We start from the raw sequence: 24,209 nt of genomic DNA on the forward strand, positions 1-24,209 counted from the left end.
GATATGGGCCACAGGCTGGTCTAAGCAGAGAAAAGGGAGCATGGACCCCATCTGTTCTACGGGGAACTTGACTGTGAAAGGCTTTGTGTGCTGGGAAGTGCTTGGTGTTTATCGGACCACTCTGAAACCAAGAGGCTGCGAGACATCACTGCCCCCAGAAAGTTGAGTTTTACCTCCGGTTAACAGAAGACTTTTGCCCCGCTTTCCTCTTAAAGTTTTAGGATTTGGCTTTTTGAGGTTTCACACCACCACAGCAGGCCTGTTTAGGATGATTTTCTGACCTACCATGATTTCCTACAGAAGGTTCTTGGAGAGCTACTTAAGAAATCCAACAGTTAGCATGAAGGAAGAAAAATGCTAGAAATTCCAGGTGTTTTTCTGCTCAAGAAAAAACAGATTCCAATGATGGGTGAAGACACTCCGAGGGGCAATGGATAAGAAATGTGGACACGTAACAAGGAGATGCTGTTGAAAGACAAGCCGTCATGCACGGCCTCTGGTGCCACCAAGCACCATGTTATTTGTGGGCTGTCTATAACCTCCAGCAGAGAATACAACTCAGTGCAGTTCACTGCTATGGATCAATACAGGTTAAAAAAAAGAAAGTCTTTTACACTGAATTTTTTAAGTGTGGGTGACTCCCTGTTAAAGAAGTCACTTTCTGCTTTGTCAAATGGACAAATGATGTTTTTAGTTCCCCCTACAGTGAGTTAGATAAGAAAACAAATCTATGTGATCTTTGTGCACTCAAACACACATCTATTTTAAAAACAATGGATACAACAATTTCATACTTAATGGACGGTTTTTTTGTAGTATGTGTAAAATGAATGTCTTAGGCAGGATTTAGCTTGTGTCACAGAAATTTGTTTTAAGAAGAGTGCTCAGATAACAAGCAGTGATTGTCTCACTGCAAAGTTATTTCTTTTCTCAACAGAATTGTTAATTTTTCTCAAGAAATGTAGAAAGCCGATTTATCTAGCAAATATCTTTGGAAATACTTGGGGAGCTCACTTCTGTGTTTAAACTGAGAATAAACAACACGAAAATAGAACCGCTGGTACTTTCTTGTCTCCTGCTGCCTCAGGAATATTGCACATGGTTGACCAATAAGACGGTTATTGCAAGTGACAAAGGTTATCTGAAGAATGGTAACCATCATCCAAAACAATCCAAGAGCCTAGAAGTAAAGTCTTTTAAGAAAATTCTCTAAGTGTCACAGAGCCCATACATCATTCACAAGAGAGAGAAACTGCCCCAAAGCCAATAACTATAAATAAATTAAGGGAATGGATTAGAAGTCACATAATACAAATGGCTAGAAGTGACAGGGGTGTCAAGGAGAGCTGCACACAGACTTCTGAGCCTCAACAGGCCCTGAAAATCCCCATATAGTCACGATGTTCATTACAATTTCCCCAAGATGACCTGAGCTCGGGATGCTACTTGTAAGAAAACAGGCAGCTAGACAAATTAATTGCTTGATGTCCATTTGTCTTTAGTTCTAATTTTTAAGTAACACTTAAAAGAGTAAGTCTTAATGACCCGGAAACATAATTTGTGAAAGACTTCATACATTTAACAAGTTGGAAAAGCAAGGAATAATGCTATTTGGTATTCAATACATCGTATTCACGACTCATAAAACTCTTTAGGAAGGCACACAAGGATGTCAAACTGTGTCTGCAGCTGCTGTGTCAGCATTTAACTCCAATGATGGCATTGTCAATTTTTATGGCTACCTCGAGAATTTTCTGGAGCAGCTCGGGAACTCCCTCGAGGGCCATGGATGTGTTGTGGAAGTCCCGATGCTGAAGGACTGTGTACACCATCTCGGGATCACCGGTGCTCACAGCCTCGTGCAAAACTGGAAGGCAAAAAAGTGAAATTGGATCCCCCTGTATTCTCACACTTTCTGACAAATTCCAAAGCCACTATGAAAAGTATCTATCTGGATCAAAGGCCAATATTCTCTTCAAAGTGGGACACAGGCTGCAGCACCCCCTGATCTTTATGACCATGACTACTTATCTCTAGCCCTTACCTGACTGAGAAGAGAAGAGAACATAGCACTCTTAGCCTCTTGAGCAAACCCTGCCATCGTTCCCTTTCCCCCCTTTCTTACCACTGGCTCTGAAATACTGACAGTGTCTTCAGAGCTGGCTTTCACTGTGTGATCACATATCTGTGGAGATGGGCAGGTAGGGTTTGTGTTGTGTATATCCTTGCTCAGTCAACTCAAAATTACTCTGACCAGTAGTACAAGAGTGTGCAAAACAAGTGAAGTGCCAGGATTTCACTGGAAAATACTACTTTCAGCTATAATTTCTTTTTGATTTTGTCTATCCTGATGGATTCGCTGGAGTTACCACCACATTCCTCAGGGGAAATCCAGCCTTCACACTCATGTCTGATTCACGTAGAGCCGCTTTCCGTATGAGGAGTCACCCTCTACCCAGGGCTCTTGGCCCAGGACATAGTTCGGACCACTGTGCTGCAGACAAGCCAGCAGCATCCGAGGCTCTCAACTTCTCGCCCAGCCCCAAGTTCCAAGAGAGAAACAGTCTTAAGATAAAGATGACTTGGGACAATGAGGATTGAAACTGGCCTTTATTCAGAAAGAGAAAACGAAATGAAAGGCTTTAAATTATTTTACAAGTATACTTGCCTGTCCATCCCTCGCGATTTTCTTTTGTAACGTCTGCTTTATGTCGGAGCAAGACTCTAGCAGATTCCAAATGTCCCAAAGAAACAGCAAGATGCAATAAGGTTCGACCTCGCGGATCCAGAGCCTCCGCATTCTGTAAAGTAAACACTGGCATTTATATAATTGGATATATTACATAAAAACGTGGAAAGGAGTTTGAGAGATAATATTCAGTATAAAAATTAAAAATAGGAGGGTCTGGGAGAACCCTGTTGACATAGCATCACACAGAAGGGATTTGGCATGTTCACAGTGGTGGCAGAAGAATCTCTCTGACACATCTGGGCCAAAAAGCAACCTCAGGCTACTGAGACAGGACTCCCCATTCTCCTGCAAAGGTAAGCCCAGGAGGCTTGAGGCAGTACCCTCAACGTGCAATGGATGGTAAATGTCATTTAATCCTAAGACAGTTCAGAATTAAATATGAGAAAGATGAAATACACCAAATCCACAGTATTCATTTTTGTGTTAACTTTAGTAGTATTCTGTGTAATATGGCATTTTCAATGTTTGTAAGATTTAGATAATGTATTAGAGAATCTGACAAATCAGCCTGTGATTCTAATGTAAGATATACCATTGAATAATTGATTTTGGACTCATATTAGAGATTTTTACCAGTGTGCAAATAATATTGAAAGAGAGGAGGATTGGTTCAAGATAGCGGAGTAGAAGGACGTGTGCTCACTCCCTCTTGCGAGAGCACCGGAATCACAACTAACTGCTGAACAATCATCGACAGGAAGACACTGGAACTCACAAAAAAAAGATGCCCCACATCCAGAGACAAAGGAGAAGCCACAATGAGACGGTAGGAGGGGCACAATCACAATAAAATCAAATCCCATAACTGCTGGGTGGGTGACTCACAAACTGGAGAACACTTATACCACAGAAGTCCGCCCACTGGAGTGAAGGTTCTGAGCCCCATGTCAGACTTCCCAACCTGGGGGTCCGGCAACGGGAGGAGGAATTCCTAGAGAATCAGACTTTGAAGGCTAGCGGGATTTGACTGCAGGACTTCAACAGGACTGGGGGAAACAGAGACTCCACTCTTGGAGGGCACACACAAAGTAGTGTGCGCATCGGGACCCAGGGGAAGGAGCAGTGACCCCAGGGGAGACTGAATCAGACCTACCTGCTAGTGTTGGAGGGTCTCCTGCAGAGGCGGTACAGAGGTGGCTGTGGCTCACCATGGGGACAAGGACACTGGCAGCAGAAGTTCTGGGAAGTACTCCTTGGCGTGAGCCCTCCCAGAGTCCACCATTAGCCCCAGCAAAGAGCCGGGTAGGCTCCAGTGCTGTAGGCTCCAGTGCTGGGTTGCCTCAGGCCAAACAACCAACAGGGAGGGAACTCAGCCCCACCCATCAGCAAACAAGCAGATTAAAGTTTTACTGAACTCTGCCCACCAGAGCAACACCCACCTCCACCCACCACCAGTCCCTCTGATCAAGAAGCTTGCACAAGCCTCTTAGATAGCCTTATCCACCAGAGGGCAGACAGCAGAAGCAAGAAGAACTACAATTCTGCAGCCTGTGGAAGGAAAACCACATTCACAGAAAGATAGACAAAATGAAAAGGCAGAGGACTTTGTACCAGATGAAGGAACAAGATAAAACCCCAGAAAAACAACTAAATGAAGTGGAGATAGGCAACCTTCCAGAAAAAGAATTCAGAATAATGATAGTGAAGATGATCCAGGACCTCAGAAAAAGAATGGAGGCAAAGATGAAGAAGATGCAAGAAGTGTTTAACAAAGACCTAGAAGAATTAAAGAACAAACACTAAAGAACAAATAAACAGAGATGAACAATCCAATAACTGAAATGAAAAAAACACTAGAAGGAATCAATAGCAGAATAAATGAGGCAGAAGAACGGATAAGTGACCTGGAAGACAGAATGGTGGAATTCACTGCCACAGAACAGAATAAAGAAAAAAGATTGAAAAGAAGTGAAGACAGCCTAAGAGACCTCTGGGACAACATTAAATGCAACAACATTCGCATTATAGGGGTCCCAGAAGGAGAAGTGAGAGAGAAAGGACCAGAGAAAATATTTGAAAAGATTATAGTCGAAAACTTCCCTAACATGGGAGAGGAAATAGCCACCCAAGTCCAGGAAGCGCAGAGAGTCCCATACAGGATAAACCCAAGGAGAAACACACTGAGACACATAGTAATCAAACTGACAAAAATTAAAGGCAAAGAAAATTATTGAAAGCAACAAGGGAAAAATGACAAATAACATACAAGGGAACTCCCATAAGGTTAACAGCTGATTTCTCAGCAGAAACGCTACAAGCCAGAAGGGAGTGGCATGATATATTTAAAGTGATGAAAGGGAAGAAACTACAACCAAGATTACTCTACCCGGCAAGGATCTCATTCAGATTCGACAGAGAAATCAAAAGCCTTACAGACAAGCAAAAGCTAAGAGAATTCAGCACCACCAAACCAGCTCTACAACAAATGCTAAAGGAACTTCTCTAAGTGGGAAACACAAGAAAGGCAAAGGACCTACAAAAACAAACCCATAACAATTAAGAAAATGGTAATAGGAATACACATATCGATAATTACCTTAAACGTGAATGGATTAAATGCTCCAACCAAAAGACACAGGCTTACTGAATGGATACAAAAACAAGACCCATATATATGCTGTCTACAAGAGACCCGCTTCAGACCTAGGGACACATACAGACTGAAAGTGAGGGGATGGAAAAACATATTCCATGCAAATGGAAATTAAAAGAAAGCTGGAGTAGCAATACTCGTATCAGATAAAATAGACTTTAAAATAAAGAATGTTACAAGAGACAAGGAAGGACACTACATAATGATCAGGGATCAATCCAAGAAGAAGATATAACAATTATAAATATATATGCACCCAACACAGGAGCACGTCAATACATGAGGCAAATGCTAACAGCTATAAAAGAGGAAACTGACAGTAACACAATAATAGTGGGGAACTTTAACACCTCACTTACACCAACGGACAGATCATACAGACAGAAAATTAATAAAGAAACACAAGCTTTAAATGACACAACAGACCAGATAAATTTAATTGATATTTCTAGGACATTCCACCCAAAAACAACAGATTACACTTTCTTCTCAAGTGCACACAGAACATTCTCCAGGATAGATCACATCTTGGGTCACAAATCAAGCCTCAGTAAATTTAAGAAAATCGAAATCATATCAAGCATCTTTTCCGACCACAATGCTATGAGATTAAAATCCATTACAGGGGAAAAAATGTAAAAAACACAAACACATGGAGGCTAAACAATCCGTTACTAAATAACCCAGAGATCACTGAAGAAATCAAAGAGGAAATAAAAAAATACCTAGAGACAAATTACAACGAAAACACGATGATCCAAAACCTGTGGGATGCAACAAAAGCAGTTCTAAGAGGGAAGTTTATAGCAATACAAGCCTACCTCAAGAAACAAGAAACATCTCAAATAAACAATCTAAACTTATACCTAAAGGAACTAGAGAAAGAAGAACAAACAAAACCCAAAGTTAGCAGAAGGAATGAAATCATAAAGATCAGCGCAGAAATAAATGAAATACAAACAAAGAAAACAATAGCAAATATCAATAAAACTAAAAGCTGGTTCTTTGAGAAGATAAACAAAACTGATAAACCTTTAGCCAGACTCATCAAGAAAAAGAGGGAGAGAACTCATATCAATAAAATAAGAAATGAAAAAGGAGAAGTTACAACAGACACTGCAGAAATACAAAGCATCATAAGGGACTACTACAAGCAACACTATGCCAATAAGATGGACAACCTGGAAGAAATGCACAAATTCTTAGAAAGGTATAACCTTCCAAGACTGAACCAGGAAGAAACAGAAAATATGAACAGACCAATCACAAGTAATGAAATTGAAACTGTGATTAAAAATCTTCCAACAGGGGCTTCCCTGGTGGCGCAGTGGTTGAGAATCTGCCTACCAATGCAGGGGACACGGGTTCGAGCCCTGGTCTGGGAAGATCCCACATGCCGCGGAGCAACTGGGCCCGTGAGCCACAATTACTGAGCCTGCGCGTCTGGAGCCTGTGCTCTGCAACAAGAGAGGCCGCGATAGTGAAGAGGCCCGCGCACCGCGATGAAGAGTGGCCCCCGCTTGCCGCAACTAGAGAAAGCCCTCGCACAGAAACGAAGACCCAACATAGCAATCAATCCATCAATCAATTAATCAATAAAATAAATCTTTTAAAAAAAAAAGAATCTTCCAACAAACAAAAGTCCAGGACCAGATGGCTTCACAGGTGAATTCTATCAAACATTTAGAGAAGAGCTAACACCCATCCTTCTCAAACTCTTCCAAAAAATTGCAAAGGAAGGAACACTCCCAAGCTCATTCTATGAGGCCACCATCAGCCTGATACCAAAACCAAAGATACTACAAAAAAAAGAAAATTACAGACCAATATCACTGATGAATATAGATGCAAAAATCCTCAACAAAATACTAGCAAACAGAATCCAACAGCACATTAAAAGGATCATACACCATGATCAAGTGGGATTTATCCCAGGGATGCAAGGATTCTTCAATATATGCAAATCAATCAATGTGATACACTATATTAACAAATTGAAGAAGAAAAACCATATGATCATCTCAATAGATGCAGAAAAAGCTTTTGACAAAACTCAACACCCATTTATGATAAAAACTCTCCAGAAAGTGGGCATAGAGGGAAACTACCTCAACATAATAAAGGCCATATACAACAAACCCACAGCAAACATCATTCTCAATGGTGAAAAACTGAAAACATTCCCTCTAAGATCAGGAACAAGACAAGGATGTCCACTCTCACCACTATTATTCAACATAGTTTGGGAAGTCCTAGCCACGGCAATCAGAGAAGAAAAGGAAATAAAAGGAATACAAATTGGAAAAGAAGAAGTAAAACTGTCACTGTTTGCAGATGACATGATACTATACATAGAGAATCCTAAAACTGCCACCAGAAAACTGCTAGAGCTAATTAATGAATTTGGTAAAGTTGCAGGATACAAAATTAATGCACAGAAATCTCTTTCATTCCTATATACTAACAATGAAAGATCAGAAAGAGAAATTAAGGAAACAATCCCATTCACCATTGCAACAAAAAGAATAAAATACTTAGGAATAAACCTACCTAAGGAGGTAAAAGACCTGTACTCAGGGCTTCCCTGGTGGCACAGTGGTTAAGAATCCACCTGCCAATGCAGGGGACACGGGTTCGAACCCTGGTCTGGGAAGATCCCACATGCTGCGGAGCAACTAAGCCCGTGCGCCACAACTACTGAGCCCGCGTGTCACAACTACTGAAGCCCGCACGCCTAGAGCCCATGCTCCGCAACGAGAAGCCGCCACAATGAGAAGCCCGCACACCACAACGAAGAGTAGCCCCTGCTCGACGCAACTAAAGAAAGCCCACACGCAGCAATGAAGACCCAACGCAGCCATAAATAAATAAATAAATAAGAAAACCTTTACTCAGAAAACTATAAAACACTGATGAAAGAAATCAAAGATGACACAAACAGATGGAGAGATATACCATGTTCTTGGATTGCAAGAATCAATATTGTGAAAATGACTATACTACCCAAAGCAATCTACAGATTCAATGCAATCCTTATCAAATTACCAATGGCATTTTCTACAGAACTAGAGCAAAAAATCTTAAAATTTGTATGAAGACACAAAAGACCCCAAATAGTCAAAGCAGTCTTGATGGTAAAAAATGGAGCTGGAGGAATCAGACTCCCTGACCTCAGACTATACTACAAAGCTACAATAATCAAGACAATATGGTACTGGCACAAAAACAGAAATATAGATCAATGGAACAGGATAGAAAGCCGAGATAAACCCACGCACCTATGGTCAACTAATCTATGACAAAGGAGACAAGGATATACAATGGAGAAAAGACAGTCTCTTCAGTAAGTGGTGCTGGGAAAACTGGACAGCTACACGTAAAAGAATGAAATTAGAACACTCCCTAACACCATACACAAAAATAAACTCAAAATGGATTAGAGACCTAAATGTAAGACCGGACACTATAAAACTCTTAGAGGAAAACATAGGAAGAACACTCTTTGACATAAATCACAGCAGGATCTTTTTTGATCCACCTCCTACAGTAATGGAAATAAAAACAAAAATAAACAAATGGGACCTAATGAAATTTAAAAGCTTTTGCAAAGCAAAGGAAACTACAAACAAGACAAAAAGACAACTCTCAGAACGGGAGAAAATATTTGCCAATGAATCAACAGACAAAGGATTAATCTCCAAAATATATAAACAGCTCATGCAGCTCAATATTAAAAAAACAAACAACCCAATCAAAAAATGGGCAGGGGAAGCTTCCTTGGTGGTGCAGTGGTTAAGAATCCGCCTGCCAATGCAGGTGACACAGGTTCGAGCCCTGGTCCAGGAAGATCCCACATGCCACGGAGCAACTAAGCCCATGCACCACAACTACTGAGCCTGTGCTCCAAAGCCTGTGAGCCACGACTCCTGAAGCCCGGGCACCCGGAGCCCGTGCTCTGCAACAAGAGAAGCCACTGTAATGAGAAGCCTGCGCACCACAACGAAGAGTAGCCTCCGTTCACCGCAACTAGAGAAAGTGCGCACGGCAACAAAGACCCAACACAGCCAAAAATAAATAAATAAAATAAATAATAATAAAATTAGAAAAAAAAATGGGCAGAAGACCTAAACAGACATTTCTCCAAAGAAGACATACAGATGGCCGAGAAGCACATGAAAAGCTGCTCAACATCACTAATGATTAGAGAAATGCAAATCAAAACTACAATGAGGTATCACCTCACACCAGTTAGAATGGGCTTCATCAGAACATCTATAAACAACAAATGCTGGAGAGGGTGTGGAGAAAAGGGAACCCTCTTGCAGTGTTGGTGGAAATGTAAATTGATACAGCCACTATGGAGAACAGTATGGAGGTTCCTTAAAAAACTAAAAATAGAATTACCATATGACCCAGCAATCCCACTACAGGGCATATACCCAGAGAAAACCATAATTCAAAAAGACACATGCACCCCAATGTTCATTGCAGCACTATTTACAATAACCAGGTCATGGCAGCAACCTAAATGCCCATCGACAAAGGAATGGATAAAGAAGTTGTGGTACATATATACAATGGAATATTACTCAGCCATAAAAAGGAACAAAATTGGGTCATTTGTAGAGACGTGGATGGATCTAGAGACTGTCAGAGAGAGTGAAGTAAGTCAGAAAGAGAAAAAATATCGTATATTAACGCATATATGTGGAACCTAGAAGAATGGTACAGATGAACCGGTTTGCAGGGCAGAAATAGTGACACAGATGTAGAGAACAAACGTATGGACACCAAGGAGGGAAAATGGCAGGGGGATGGTGGTGGTGGTGGGATGAATTGGGAGATTGGGATTGACATATATACACTAATATGTATAAAATAGATAATAAGAACCTGCTATATGAAAATATAAAAAAATTCAAAAAAACATTAAAAATAGTATTTGCACATCATGACAGCACTATATGGGAAAATGAATGCTTGCAAGTGGGCAAGACTGAAACATGACTCTGGGAGCTATACATAAAGATGACAGTTACTCAGTTCCTTTTTCTATAAAGTTAAGTGCCTCATAAACACTGGCTATAGGCCTCAGATCATTGAACACAACCTTAAGCACGAATGGCACTCAACACAACAGCACTTAAAATTAAGACTAAATAAGGCTAAGGGCTTTCATGGAAATGCAACCACCCTATGATGCGGAACATGGGGGACTTCTCCAGCACATCTCAGCATTCAAGTCAAGAACAGGAAGTGCAGGACTTTAATCAAAACCGAAAGTACAGAAGATAATTTGAGTTAGAATAAAATTACATTCTCTAGCTGGATTCCCACCAAAACACCACTCTCATTATTGTGTGTTGAGTTCCAAGTGCCCCGAAGCAGCAGCACCCACGGGTCCCACAGACAACCAGCATGATCCACCAGGCGTGTGTGTGGACATATTTGCAGATAAATGTCCATTTGGCTTTGACTCTTCATTCCTATTTTGGCCCTCCTCCCGGCACCTGTGCTGGGTCTCCAGAGCTCAGTCTGAACAACTGGGTGCTGCCTTCCAAAGACGGCTCTGGATGTTCTTCCAAGGACACAAGAAACGGCCATGGGGCTTTTGGAATATAAAAACTTTTACGTGCCATGATACTGCCTAGAAAATGTGCTTTATGTTGATTTGAGATGCTAGTTGTTGTGCAGCCTCCAGAGATATCCAGAACAAGCCACTTTCGGCCACAGGAAAGGAAGGTAAGCAGGACTGTGGGTAAGCAGCTACTATCCAACAGCTACTGAGCTTCCCTGTTTTGCTAATTGTATTATGGCTATTGTGGAGTGAAGACAGGAACTGCTACGGAGGAAAAATAGAAGTGGTCGAAGACATTCTGCTAAGTGAACACACGTCCTCCTGGACCAACCCCAGGCCTCAGCGTTCTCTCAGGTGCTGAAATGCCAACAAGTCTCCTGGAACGGGGCCCACACCACCTCCTGGGATTCCCTGACTTTTCCCAAGGGGACAGCCTGTCTATCTCACCAAAGCGTCCAAAGGGCAGGATCCGAGTCTCATATTTCTTAGCTTCTGCCACCGTAGACTCTGATTTGCATTAAATCATTGTTCTTTAAAAAAAGTAATATGGCTTTAAACTATTAACTAAGCTGAAGTTTATTAGGAAAGAAATAATTAGCAAATTCATTATTTTCTTTCATGTCTCTTACAGATACTGTTTTCTTACTGAGCAAGTTCAATGTACTACATGAAAGGTGCTAGGGTTAGCATACTGCCCAACACAGGAGATGCTTAACAATATTTACCACACAAAAGGGGAAACTCTACTTACTTTAATTCATACCCCAGAACAAAACTAACATCTCGGACTAAGCTCCTGGGCAACCATTAAGATACGATGTATAAAATCAAAGCCAAATATATTTTGTTGACTTTTTTCTGTTTTGGACCACAGGGAAAACTGTATGTCGGAGCCACATAGCTGCACACTTTGCCTAACTGTTCAGAGCCTCCTGTGCCTCTCCTCATTTGAAAGGAGAGAAGGAAGGAAGAATAATATAATATATTATGGTGACAGTGTGATTTAAAACAATGGATGAATAACAATTAGAGGGAAATTAGTGGAAAAAAAGGATAGAAAATCAATAGAGAAAAATCAACAAAACCAAAAGTTGGCTCTTGGAAAATATCAACAAAATTGACAAAATTTCAGCTAGACTGACCAAGGAAAAAAAAAGAGAGAAGACTAAAGTTACCAAAATCAGGAATGAAAAAGGGGATATTACTAACAACACTACAGAAATAAGAAGTATTATAAATGAATGCTATGAACAACCGTATGCCAACAAATTAGAATTTAGATGAAATGCACATACTCCTAGACAGCCACAAACTAGCAAAACTGACTTAGGAAAAACAGAAAACCTGAAAAAAATTTATAACAAAAAAAGAGGTTGAATCAGTAATTTTAAAACTTCCCAGGAAAAAAACCTCAGGCCTAGATGGCTTCACTGGTGAATTCTACCAAACGTTCAATGAATGAATACCAATTCTTCACAAACCCAAAAAAACAGAAGAGGAAGGAAAACTTCCCAATTCATTTTATAAGCCCAGTATTATCCTGATGATGAACACGTCACAAAAAAAGAAAACCGGAGACCAGTATCTCTTATGAATATAGGTACAAAAATCCTCAACAATATTCTAGCAAAGTAAATTCAGCAACATATAAAAAGGGCTATTGTACACCATGACCAAATGAGTTTATCCCACAAATGCCAAGGGTGGCTTAACATCTGACAATCAATTCATGTAACACAGCATATCAATAGAATAAAATAAAATAAAAAACACATGACCATCTCGATAAATGCATGCTGCGGTCTGAAGGTGAAGTGTCCACCCAAACTTTGTATGTTGAAATCCTAACCTCTAAAGATGATGGTATTAGGAAGTGGGGCCTTTGGGAAGTGCTTAGATCATGAGAGTGAAGCCCTCATGAATGGAATTAGTGCCTTTATAAAAGAGGCTCCAGAGAGCTTGCTAACCCCCTTCTACCATGTTAGGACACAGTGAGAAGGCACCTGCTATGAACCAGGAGGAGAGCCCTCAGCAGCCACCACACCAAACCTGCTGGCACCATGATCTTGGACTTCAAGGCTCCAGAACTATAAGAAATAAATTTCTATTGTTTATAAACTATCCACTCTATCATATTTGTTACTGCAGCTCAAATGGACTAAAACAATGCAGAAAAAGCATTTCACAAAATCCCACACCCCTTCATGATAAAAAAACACTCAAAAAACTAGGAATGGAAGGGAACTTCCTCAAACAGCATCTGCCTGTGAAAACCCCATAGCTAACATCATATTTAATGGTGAAAGACTGGATGCTTTCCTCCTAAGATAGGAACAAGACAAGAATGTTCTCTTTCATCACTTCTATTCAGCATTGTACTAGAGGTTCTAACCAAGGCAATAAGGCAAGACAAATAAATAAAAGGCATCCAGATTGGAAAGGAAGACATAAAACTATCTCTACTCACAGACAACATGATCTCATATATAGAAAATCCTAAGAAATCTACTTAAAAACTATTAGAACTAATGAGTTCTGCAAGGCTGCAGGATACGAGAGCAATAACAGAAAAATCAATTGTATATCTATACACTTGTAACAACTCAAAAATGAAACTTTAAAAATTCCTTTTACGGGGCTTCCCTGGTGGCACAGTGGTTAAGAATCCACCTGCCAATGCAGGAGACACGGGTTCGAGCCCTCGTCCGGGAAGATCCCACATGCCGCAGAGCAACTAACACTGTGGGCCACAACTACTGAGCCCGCGAGCTTAGAGCCCATGCTCTGCGACAGGAGAAGCCACCGCAATGAGAAGCCCGTGCACCGCAACGAAGAGTAGCCCCCGCTCGCTGCAACTAGAGAAAGCCTGCATGCAGCAACGAAGACCCAATGCAGCCAAAAATGAATGAATGAATGAATTAGTTTTTTAAAAATTCCTTTTACAACAGCATGGAAAAGAATAAAACATTTGGGAATAAGCAACAAAAGAAGTATAAACCTCATACTCCGAAAACCATAAAGCATTGTTGAAAGAAATTAAGATCTAAATAAATGGAAAAGCATCCCATGTTCATGGTTCAGAAGACTTAATATTTTAACATGTCAAAACTCCCTAAACTGAGCTACAGAGTCAATGCAATCTCTATCAAAATTCCAGCTGACTTTCTGCAGAAACGAACAAGTTTATACTAAGATTCATAGGAAATGCAAGGAACCCAGAATAGCCAAAACCATCTTGAAACAAAGAGTAAAATTTGAGGATTCACACTTCCCAATTTCAAAACTTACTACACAAAGCTACAGCAATCAAGACAGTGTGGTACTGGCAAAAGGACAGACATATAAATCAATGGAATACAATCTAGAGTCCAGAAATAAACTTATACATCTATGGTCAATTGATTTTCAACAAGGGCACCAAAATAACTCGATGAGGAAAGAATAATCTTTTCAACAAATGGTGCTTGAACAACTAGATAGATATCCACATGCAAAAGAATGAAGTACTGTATATACCATATGCAAAAATTAGCTCAAAGTTGATCAAAAACCTAATGTAAGAGCTAAAACACTAAACCTCTTAGGAGAAAACATAGGATTATATCTTTGTGAACTTGCGTTAAGCAAAACCTTCTCAGATACAACACCAAAAGCATAAGAGACAAAAGAAAATAAAGATAAATTACACTCCATCTAAACTGAAAACTGCTGTACTTCAAATGACATAAACAAAGTAAAAAGACAACCTAAAGAATGGAAGAAAATATTTGCAAGTCATATGCTTAATAAGGGGCTAGTATCCAGAATATATGAAGAACTCTAACTACTCAAGAATAAAAAGACAAATAATCCAGTTTTAAAATGGGCAAAGGATTTAAATAGACATTTCTTCAAAGAAGATATGCCAATGCCCAATAAGCACATGAAAGATGCTCAACATAACTAATCATTAGGGCAATGCAACACAAGACCACAAAGTGATAATACCTCACCCCCATTAGGATGGCTACAATCAAAAAGACAGACAATAACAAGTGTTGACAAGGATGTGGAGAAACTAGAACCCTCATACACTGCTGGTGGGAATGTAAAATGGTGCAGTCAATTTGAAAAAGAGTTGGCAGTTCCTCCAAAAGTTAAACATAGAATTACTATAAGACCCAGCAATTCCACTTGCAGGTGTTTACCCAAGAAAAATAAAAATATACAACCACACAAAAACTTGCACACAGATATGCACAGCAGCATTATTCATAATGGCCCAAAGGTGGGAAAAAACAAATGTCCATCAACTGGCAAATGAATAAACAAAATGTACTCTATACATACAATGGAATATTACTCAGCCATTAAAAGGAATGAAGTACTAATACCTCCACAACATGGATGAACCTTGAAAATATCATGTTAGGTTAAAGAAGCCAAACACAAAAGGCCACATATTGTATGATTGCATTTACATGAAATTGTCCAGAATAAGCAAATCTGTACAGATAGCAAGCAGCTTAATGGTTGCCTGGGGCTGAAGGGGTTGCGGAGAAATAGGGAATGACAGCTAATGGGTGTGGGGTTTCTTTCTGGGGTGATGAAAATGTTCTGGAATGTGATAGTGGTGACAGTCACACAACTCTGAATATACTAAAAAACAGTGAATAATATACTTTAATGAGTGAATTGCATAAGTGAATTATATCTCAATAAAGATGTTTGAAAATCAACATATGTATGTGTTTTATGTAAGACATAAAACGAATCTACCGTCTATATGCTGTTTGACGAGTTGCTTAATTTCTCTTGAGCTTCAGTTTGCTCCCTTGTAAAACGGGATTAAAACAAAAAACAAAAAACCCACCTACCTTACAAAGTTCTTACAAGGGCAAAGGCACAAGCCTAACCCCCAGAGAAAGCACTTGGAAGAGCCAGCACTTATTATCATACACCTACATTACATAGTTTCATATAAGCCGTCACTTTCTCCCTAAAAGGGATTTGTTCAAATTTCCTTACAGTTAATAGTGGAGCTTAGGGTCTTCAACTAATGACGTTAGTTTAGTGAGCAAGAGCTTTCAGAATTTAACTGGAATTCACTGTCGAAGCTGACTGTGTAAGTTTTTCCTTTAAGTTTCTTCAGTCACGAGCCGTACCACATTAAAAATCCCCACCCTCTTAACTGTCATCATGCCCCAAAAGAAGAAAAGGAATGAGATTTCTACACGTCTCCTTGTGTGATGATGTAAGCCCACCGACTTTTCTTGTCCAAGCCCTCTTTGCCAGTCCACTGTCCTCCAGCCGCAGTCAAGGCGCAGCTGAGTGCGGGCTGCGGAGCCAGACAAGCGGGCCCACCTCCGGACCCCTCACTAGCCTTGGGTGGATTACTCAACCCCTCTGAGCCTTGGTCCCTAGCGCACAGCCAGAGCTTCAGAAACTCTCACAGGGGCCTCCTGGGGAGGCCTCGGGCAAGAGGCTGCTAAGCAGCCCTCCATTCGCTTGAGAGAGTCAACCACCCTCATTCCTGTGCACCCTCAGACCGCCCTGGTCCTCTGCGGCTGTGGCCTGAGCTGGTTCTCCCACTCCGAGTCGGGGGTCGGGGGGGAGGTGGCCACACAGGCCTGGTTCCTAAGGTGAGCCTGAGCCCCTGAGGGCTGAGGAGGAGCAGCTGAGAGGAGGCTCCAGGCTCTTCCCCTTGGATGCAAGGCTCTGGTTCACAGCGGGCCTCTAGCCGACAGGCACTGGCTTGAACGTGTGCCCGGTGGCCTCACCCAGCCTTGCCCCGGGCTGGGGTGAGAACCCCAGGGTGGTTCCCTGTCAGGCTCCAGGCACTGCTGCTGCCTAGAACATCCTCTTCCTCTTGCCCAGATTTTGTGCTTTCACTGCTGGCGCCCTAACCGGGGGCTGGCCCTGGAGTCAGGCATCATCTGCCACCCTCCACCCAACTCGATCCCAGGGCTGTCTCTCCCCTGCTAAGGTGCACTGACTGACCTTTGCATGTGTCCCCTTAAATTTTCATTCATTCTCCCAGCATCAGCAGGAAGGCCAAAAGATGTTGAACAGACCTCTCTGGCTAAGTGACAAATGACATAACCATAACACAAATCATTTCAACTGCACCAACCAACTTCAAGGCCCCGCTGAATATTAAAGGCAGTAGAGCTGATGGGTTAAGAGGCACTTAATAAAGTGCCTCTGCTGAGTAAACGCTGAAAGCGTGAAACAATCTCATCACTGGCAAAGTTACACAAGCAGTGAACTCCAGCTATTAGCAAGACGGTGGCACTGGGGCTGACTCACTCACACTCAGAAACACGTGCTTATCCTCTTCATCTGGATAAACTTGATTCTTTCTGGGTCACTGTTCCTAGAACAAAATAAAATTCTTACAGCTACCAGTGTGCCTGCTTCACGTCTCACTCGTGGGATGGAAGGAATGAAGGAACGGACAGCAGAAAGTTACTGGCAAACAAAGCCTCAAGTGAAACAGCTGGTTTTATTGCTGGGGTGATAAGAATTTTTTTGTTTTTAATTATGCAACCAATACGTGTTCTTTGTAGAAAAATTGGAACATACATAAAAGAAGCTACATTCCCAGGATGATTATAATAACAGCAGCAGCAAGTATGGTAAATGTACTGCTCCCATTTACTAAGTGCCTTTGCTTTCTGATCTGTTCTCTGCTTCATTCTCCAGAATCCTGAAATGGAGGCACTTTCACTGAAAGAAGTAAAGGGGAAGGGTTAAGAATACAGGATTAAAGCAGACTGTGACTTTCTGGGTTGACATCCTGGTTCGACTACTGGGTCAGCAGGTGACTGAACCTCTCCACCTCTGTTTCCTCATCTGTGAAATGGGAATCACAATAGCACTCACCCCAGGGGACTGATGTGAGAATTAAATCTAAAACTTCACATAAAACATTTCAGCACGGTGCCTGGCAAAATAGCAAAATACCGCGTTTTGACAGGTGATGAACCAATTCGGCAAGGGTAAATTAAGCACCCAAGCTCACAACCTAACCTGCGATAGCACTGGCCATTAACCTAACTGCCTCCAAGGCACAGGTGTAGGCAGCTGTTTCGTAATTAACAGAGGATCTCGATAAATATGAAAGCAGCAAAATATTCCCTGCCTTGTACTTTAATGACATCAATTATCAACTTCTTGACCCTGAAGCAGTTACATAATTTGTAGGACCCAGAGAAAAATCAAAATGCAAGGCCCCTTATTCAAAAAAAAAAAAAAATTAAGAATTTCAAGACGATAACTGCAGAGCATTAAACCAAGCATGAGGGACTTCCCTGCCTGGTGGTCCAATGGTTAAGACTCCACGCTTCCACTGCAGGGGGCACGGGTTCGATCCCCGGTCGGAGAACTAAGATCCCGCATGCCACACAGCGCAGCCAAAACAAAACAAAACAAAACACCAAGCACCAGCCACTTCTGAGCACAAGGCCCTGTGCAACTGCCAGGTCGCACACGCTTGAAGCCAGCCCCATGTCCACCCCTTCAATGGCCAGGTTTCAGGATCAAAATTGGATTGCGTGGTCATGACAGTCAAGCTTCCACGGTCAAGATGTTCTTCCTGAATACACTTCAACTATCCCTTCCCCAGAGAAAACAGGATCCTGTGGAATGACCTACAGTGATAACCAATAACAAAGTCAAAACCAAATAATTAGCACAGATGAATATTCTTTCCTGACCTCCTTGCCAGTCAAAGGCATTAAATATCAATTTACTCCAGGACAACCTGTTGCAAAGTTATAATTCTCTAATCGCAAATGTCCTTAATGTTTTTCAAGGTAAGAGGCACATCGAACTTTCGATGAACACGTCTATCACAGCTTGCAGGAAAAAGAAATAATTCAACCATGCCACATTGTAGATTATAAACCAAGACTTGGTCTTATCGAACAAGTTTTTCTATAAAGAAAGACTGCGCTTCATTTAAACTCTTTTCCTCACTCCAATGAACAGAAAGCCTGCTGCTTTCAGAAATCAGTATTGAACGTGTGTGTGGTTTAAGGACGATGATGAACCTCTCTATCAAATAGGATTTTAGTTTTGTGACTTTCCTTGTACTTTATCTCAATATTTCGTAAGAAGTTGGGTGGCCCCGATACCGAGGAAGTGCAGAAGCAAAACGTAGCAGACCTAAAAACAAGACTGTCCGGTCATTTCTAAAGTGTCCAAGGTGAGACTGAAAGCTGAGAGCAAAATCATGGAGGATTCTCTCTGAGCCACGTTTAGTAAGAGAAAGGGAATTAAATCATCAGGTATACTGCAATGCCTAATGGTGAATCATTTACTCTGGGGGCATGATCTAATTAAGAGCAATGACTCTTACAACGAAAGTTTATTCTGTCGGGATAGAGAATTTAAATGAAAAAAGAGCAACTTTTGACTTCCAGTAGGTGCTCAACAGACTTAAAAGGGAGACGTCAAGGTACAAGAACACACTTAGCAGTAACCGTTCATCAAATGGGGGGATGCTGACCTTGCTCAATTTTTGCCAACCATAAGAAAACCAATGCCCCTTTTCCTCTAAAATTTCTTGACAATTACAGCATCAAATTGGAGCCATTCAAAAACCAGAACTTTAGCACACTGGATAAAATGAAGTCAACCAGAACAATTATACCAAATAATTACAAATCCCCTTCCTAACTGCTAAGTCTGTTAGTTTGTAACTTGAGGATACCAATACCTCCCAGAATTGCTGGGATGCCTTTAAGGCAGGGTTTCTCAAGCAAAATGCTACTGACATTTTGGGACAGATAAATCTTAGGTGGGGAGGGGGGTGTCTTACGCATTTGTGCATTATAGGATATTGAGCAGCTTCCCTGGCCTCTACCGATTAGATTCCAGTAACACCCACTCCCCACTTGTAACTACCAAAAAAGTCTCCATTAATTACTAGATGTGTGGGATGAGGGATGAAATCACTCCCAACTGAGAACCACTGCTTATAAAGATGGGAATAAATAAAAGGTAAGGAATCAAAGCACTTTAGAACAGAAAGTGATTTTAAGGATGCTGTGCACCAGTGATTCTCAAACTTGACCTATTGATAATAGTCAAGTACAAGATTTGCCCACATGGGTATCAACACCCTCATTCTACAAATAAGTGGACGTGGGCCAGAGAAGGAAAATGCCTTGCCCAAGGTCACAGGGCAAGTTAGAACCTGGACTCCAAACCCAACCAAGCCCTTCCTTACAAAAAGGATGGGTGGGGTGACAGGTGTGTGTCGCTCATACATTTTGGGGAGAGTCAGGCCTAATTGGTTAAGACGGTGCACGCTGGAGCCAGCTGGCCAGAGTTAAAAATCCTGATTTGGTATTTACTAGGTGAGGGACCTTGTGTAAGGCACATAACCTCTGAGAGCCTCAGTTTCCTACTCTGTCAAATTTAACGATAGTATCTACCTCCTAGGGTTGTTGGAAAGGCTAAGAGAGATAATATATATAAAACCTCGACACAGGGCCTGGAACACATTAAACACTCAATACATGTTCTGTTGTTATTATTATTATTATTATTGTCCCACGACTGCAGAGTGGAAGGGGTCTGCGGGGCCCCGAGGGCAGAGGGCTGGAGATGGGCTCAGGGAGGCGATGCGACCCCCGATTCCCCCCTCCTCTCGCCGGGGGCGGACCCCCGCCTCGCCCCTCACCTGGCCCTGCAGCTCCTTCTCCAGCTGCCGGTAGTCGTTGTTCCAGACCAGGACGTGCAAAGGGAAGTGGCCGCTAGCGTCGCGGGCAGAGGACATGGCGAGGAGGCCGCAGCCGGGCCCTCACAGCCCGGTTGCCAAGCCTCAGCACCGGCAGGGTCTCCGGCGCCCGCCCGCCCGGCGGCCGGCGAGCGAGAGAACCAGGGGAGCGAGCGAGGGGCGAGGTACGAGGCAAGGGGGACTAGCTGGCCAGGTGAGGGGCACGCGCGGGAGGTCGGCGATCGCGGGCCGGGTCGGGGACGGGGTCGGCCGCGCCCACCCCGCCCCGCCGCGCTCCCGCCCGCGGTGACAGCTCCCGAACCGACTTCTGCGAGCAGAACTGCCCCAAACAGGGAAGTGCGGGGAGCGAACCACCGCGCGCCGTGGCGGTGGGGAGGAGAGGACAACCACCTGGTCCGGGGTCCGCCCAACCCCACACACCTGCAAGTCCACATCGGGAAACACAGTAATGCCCAAAACAGAGCTAAAACTCTCTTCTTTAGCCCAGAATCTCTACATTAAAAACTCGGTCTACTCTTCATCACCCCCTTTCCCCCTGCTCCAGCTTTCTCATATGGTTCGGTCCACAACTGGGCCTCTTCCACCGGCTCTGTGGTCACGGGGTGACAACAGGCGCCTGGACCAAACCATTCTAGTTACTGACTCCCTAGCCTTTTTGGACCTGGGCAGATGCTTCCACGATTGGTCAGGAGCCATTTTGGAAGTGGGCAACACCAAACAATTTTCAGGGGGGAATTATAAACTCTGGAGAAGTGGCATTAAATAGTTGCACAGTAAGAGGATGGTTCTATCTCAGGATTTCTCAACTTCAGCACATTTTGAAGCACATAATTTTTTTTTTTTTTTTTTGCTATTCTGGTAGCTCTGATTCTTTTTAATTTAATTTATTTATTTTTTACTTTTATTTATTTTTATTTTTTATACAATTTTAAAAAGTTGCTCTCCGGGGCTTCTCTGGTGGCGCAGTCGTTAAGAATCCGCCTGCCAATGCAGGGGACACCGGTTCTATCCGTGGTCTGGGAAGATCCCACATGCCACGGAGCAACTAAGCCCGTGTGCTGCAACTACTGAGCCTGTGCTCTAGAGCCCGCGAGCCACAACTACTGAGCCCACGTGCCACAACTACTGAAGCCCACACGCCTAGAGCCCGTGCTCCGCAATGAGAAGCCACCACAATGAGAAGCCCATGCACTGCAACGAAGAGTAGCCCCCACTCGCTGCAACTAGAGAAAGCCCGCGCGCAGCAGCGAAGACCCAACACAGCCAAAAATAAATAAATAAAAATTTTTTTAAAAAGTTGCTTTCCATTTACATTTTTTACTGAATACTGGCTATATTCCCAGTGTTGTACAATACATCCTTGAGTCTAACACCCAATAGCTTGTGCCTCTTCCCCTACCCTTATATTACCCCTCTCCCCCTCTCCCCAGTGGTAACCAGTAGTTTGCTCTCTATATCTGTGAATCTGCTTCTTTTTTGTTATATTTACAACTTTGTTGTATTTTTTAGATTCCACGTATAAGTGATATCATACAGTATTTATCTTTCTCTGACTTATCTCACTTAGCATAATGACCTCCAAGTCCATCCATGTTGCTGCAAATGGCAAAATTTCATTTTTTTAATGGCTGAGTAGTATTCCATTGTTGAATACTACATAAAGGGAACATACCTCAACATAATAAAGGGCATATATGACAAACCCACAGCTAACATCATACTTAATGGTGAAAAGCTGAAAGCATTCCCTCTGAAATCAGGAACAAGACAAGGATGCCCACTCTCACCACTTTTATTCAACATAGTTTTGGAAGTCCTAGCCACAGCAATCAGAGAAGAAAAAGAAATAAAAGGAACCCAAATTGGAAAGGAAGATGTGAACCACATAATTCTTTCTGTGGGACTTGTCCTGTGCCTTGTAGGATGTTGAGCAGCATCCCTGGCCATTCTATCCACTGGATGCCAGTAACACTACCCCCAAAATGTCTCCAGACATTGCCAAATGTCCCCTGGAGGATGAAAATCCACCCCCCACCCCTCACTGAGAAGCACTGTTCTACCTGAACTCCAAACTGGGTTATGATTCAAAGTTACCTAAGGTGGTGGTTTATTCCACATATGAATGTCATCTGTTTTTGAAGCTAACCATTTGAATTTGGGGTTATGGCCAAAAGGACTAATAGATAATACTTAGACTTGACCACAGTCAGCCACTATTAAGTTCATTCTTTGGGTTTCAACCTAAGACACTATAACTCCTTGATTCAATGAAGAACCAAGTCAACTTACAGCTACTCACCAGCCTGAGCTTTCTGCACAGCTGTCTACAACTAGACCACATAACTGGGCAAAGTTATTTAATGCATCCTGAAAGCATACCCTCTGCCTTCCCTGCTCGTGCACATCCAGCTTTTCAGATGCCTGAAACAACAGCTGTTCAAGAATCCTGGCCTAATCCATTCTCCACATGTGTTGAGTCCAGAAGATTTGTTAGTCTGCAAACCAAAACAGGATGCAGGAGCATCAGGATGGAACCCAGAGGCTCTAACTGTGGAATGTGTGGGAATTATGTGGTTATGCCCATACCACACATTTATAAAAATGGAGAGATGAACCAAAGACCAGTGCTTCTGAGACCTCTTCCAGGACTTCTATCTTTTCAGAAGCCTTGTGCAATTTAATTTTCTTTCTCTTCATCATCCTATGTTTACTGAACATTTCTCTTAATTCATTAGTCGGAAAACTCCACGATGACTGCTCACCAGAGTACCTAAAGTTAAAACAGTACCTGGCCCACAATAGGCATGGAATATTTGCTGAAGGGAGATCATAGTTCTGTTTACATATAATACATACAATATTCATTAGCATTAGGGTCACATCTCTGCTCTTCTTCACACTGCTTAAACTCATAGCATTGTGTTTATCTCACACCATCCTGTGAGTTAGATTATCTATTCTTACCCTCAAGACAAAAAAAAAAACATTTGTGATTAGAAAATAATAGTGATATCAAATTCTAGGGCTTCCCTGGTGGCGCAGTGGTTAAGAATCCGCCTACCAATGCAGGGGACACGGGTTTGAGCCCTGGTCTGGGAAGATCCCACATGCCGCGGAGCAACTAAGCCCGTGCGCCAACACTGCTGAGCCTGCGCTCTGGAGCCCACTAGCCACAACTACTGAGTCTGCAAGCCACAACTACTGAAGCCCGTATGCCTAGAGCCCATGCTACACAATAAGAGAAGCCACCGCAATGAGAAGCCCGCGCACCGCAAGGAAGAGTAGCCCCCGCTCACCGCAACTGGACAAAGCCCGTGCGCAGCAACAAAGACCCAAGTCAGCCAAAAAAAAAAAAAAAAATTCCAAAAATAATAGGAGCTACTATTATTGAGGGCTTACTATGGGGCAGGCACACCACACTCTTCTGTAAATTATCCCATTTGTCCTTAGCCAGACAGTAAATATTTAGCTTTGCACGTCATATATGTTTTGTTGAATATTCTTCATCCTATCCCTCCTCTCCTTTTTCTTCTTTACAACCCTTTAAAAATGTAAAAAT

At 42.3% G+C, this 24,209-nt stretch overlaps 1 protein-coding gene across 1 annotated transcript in view; it reads right to left on the reverse strand.

Annotated features, from left to right (window-relative positions):
- The window catches only part of ANKRD13A (ankyrin repeat domain 13A), a 39,748-nt gene extending 18,779 nt beyond the window's left edge, over positions 1 to 20,969 (reverse strand). The window contains exons 1-3 of the mRNA XM_036822824.1: positions 20,594 to 20,969; positions 2,669 to 2,801; positions 1,743 to 1,867 (exon numbers count right to left, since the gene is read on the reverse strand). Of these exons, the coding sequence (XP_036678719.1) occupies positions 1,743 to 1,867; positions 2,669 to 2,801; positions 20,594 to 20,689 (354 nt within the window). The 5' untranslated portion in view covers positions 20,690 to 20,969. The remainder of the gene's footprint in view (positions 1 to 1,742; positions 1,868 to 2,668; positions 2,802 to 20,593) is intronic.
- Between the last annotated feature and the right edge of the window lie 3,240 nt (positions 20,970 to 24,209).

Source organism: Balaenoptera musculus, chromosome 14, assembly GCF_009873245.2.
Source record: "Balaenoptera musculus isolate JJ_BM4_2016_0621 chromosome 14, mBalMus1.pri.v3, whole genome shotgun sequence".
NCBI lineage: Eukaryota > Metazoa > Chordata > Mammalia > Artiodactyla > Balaenopteridae > Balaenoptera > Balaenoptera musculus.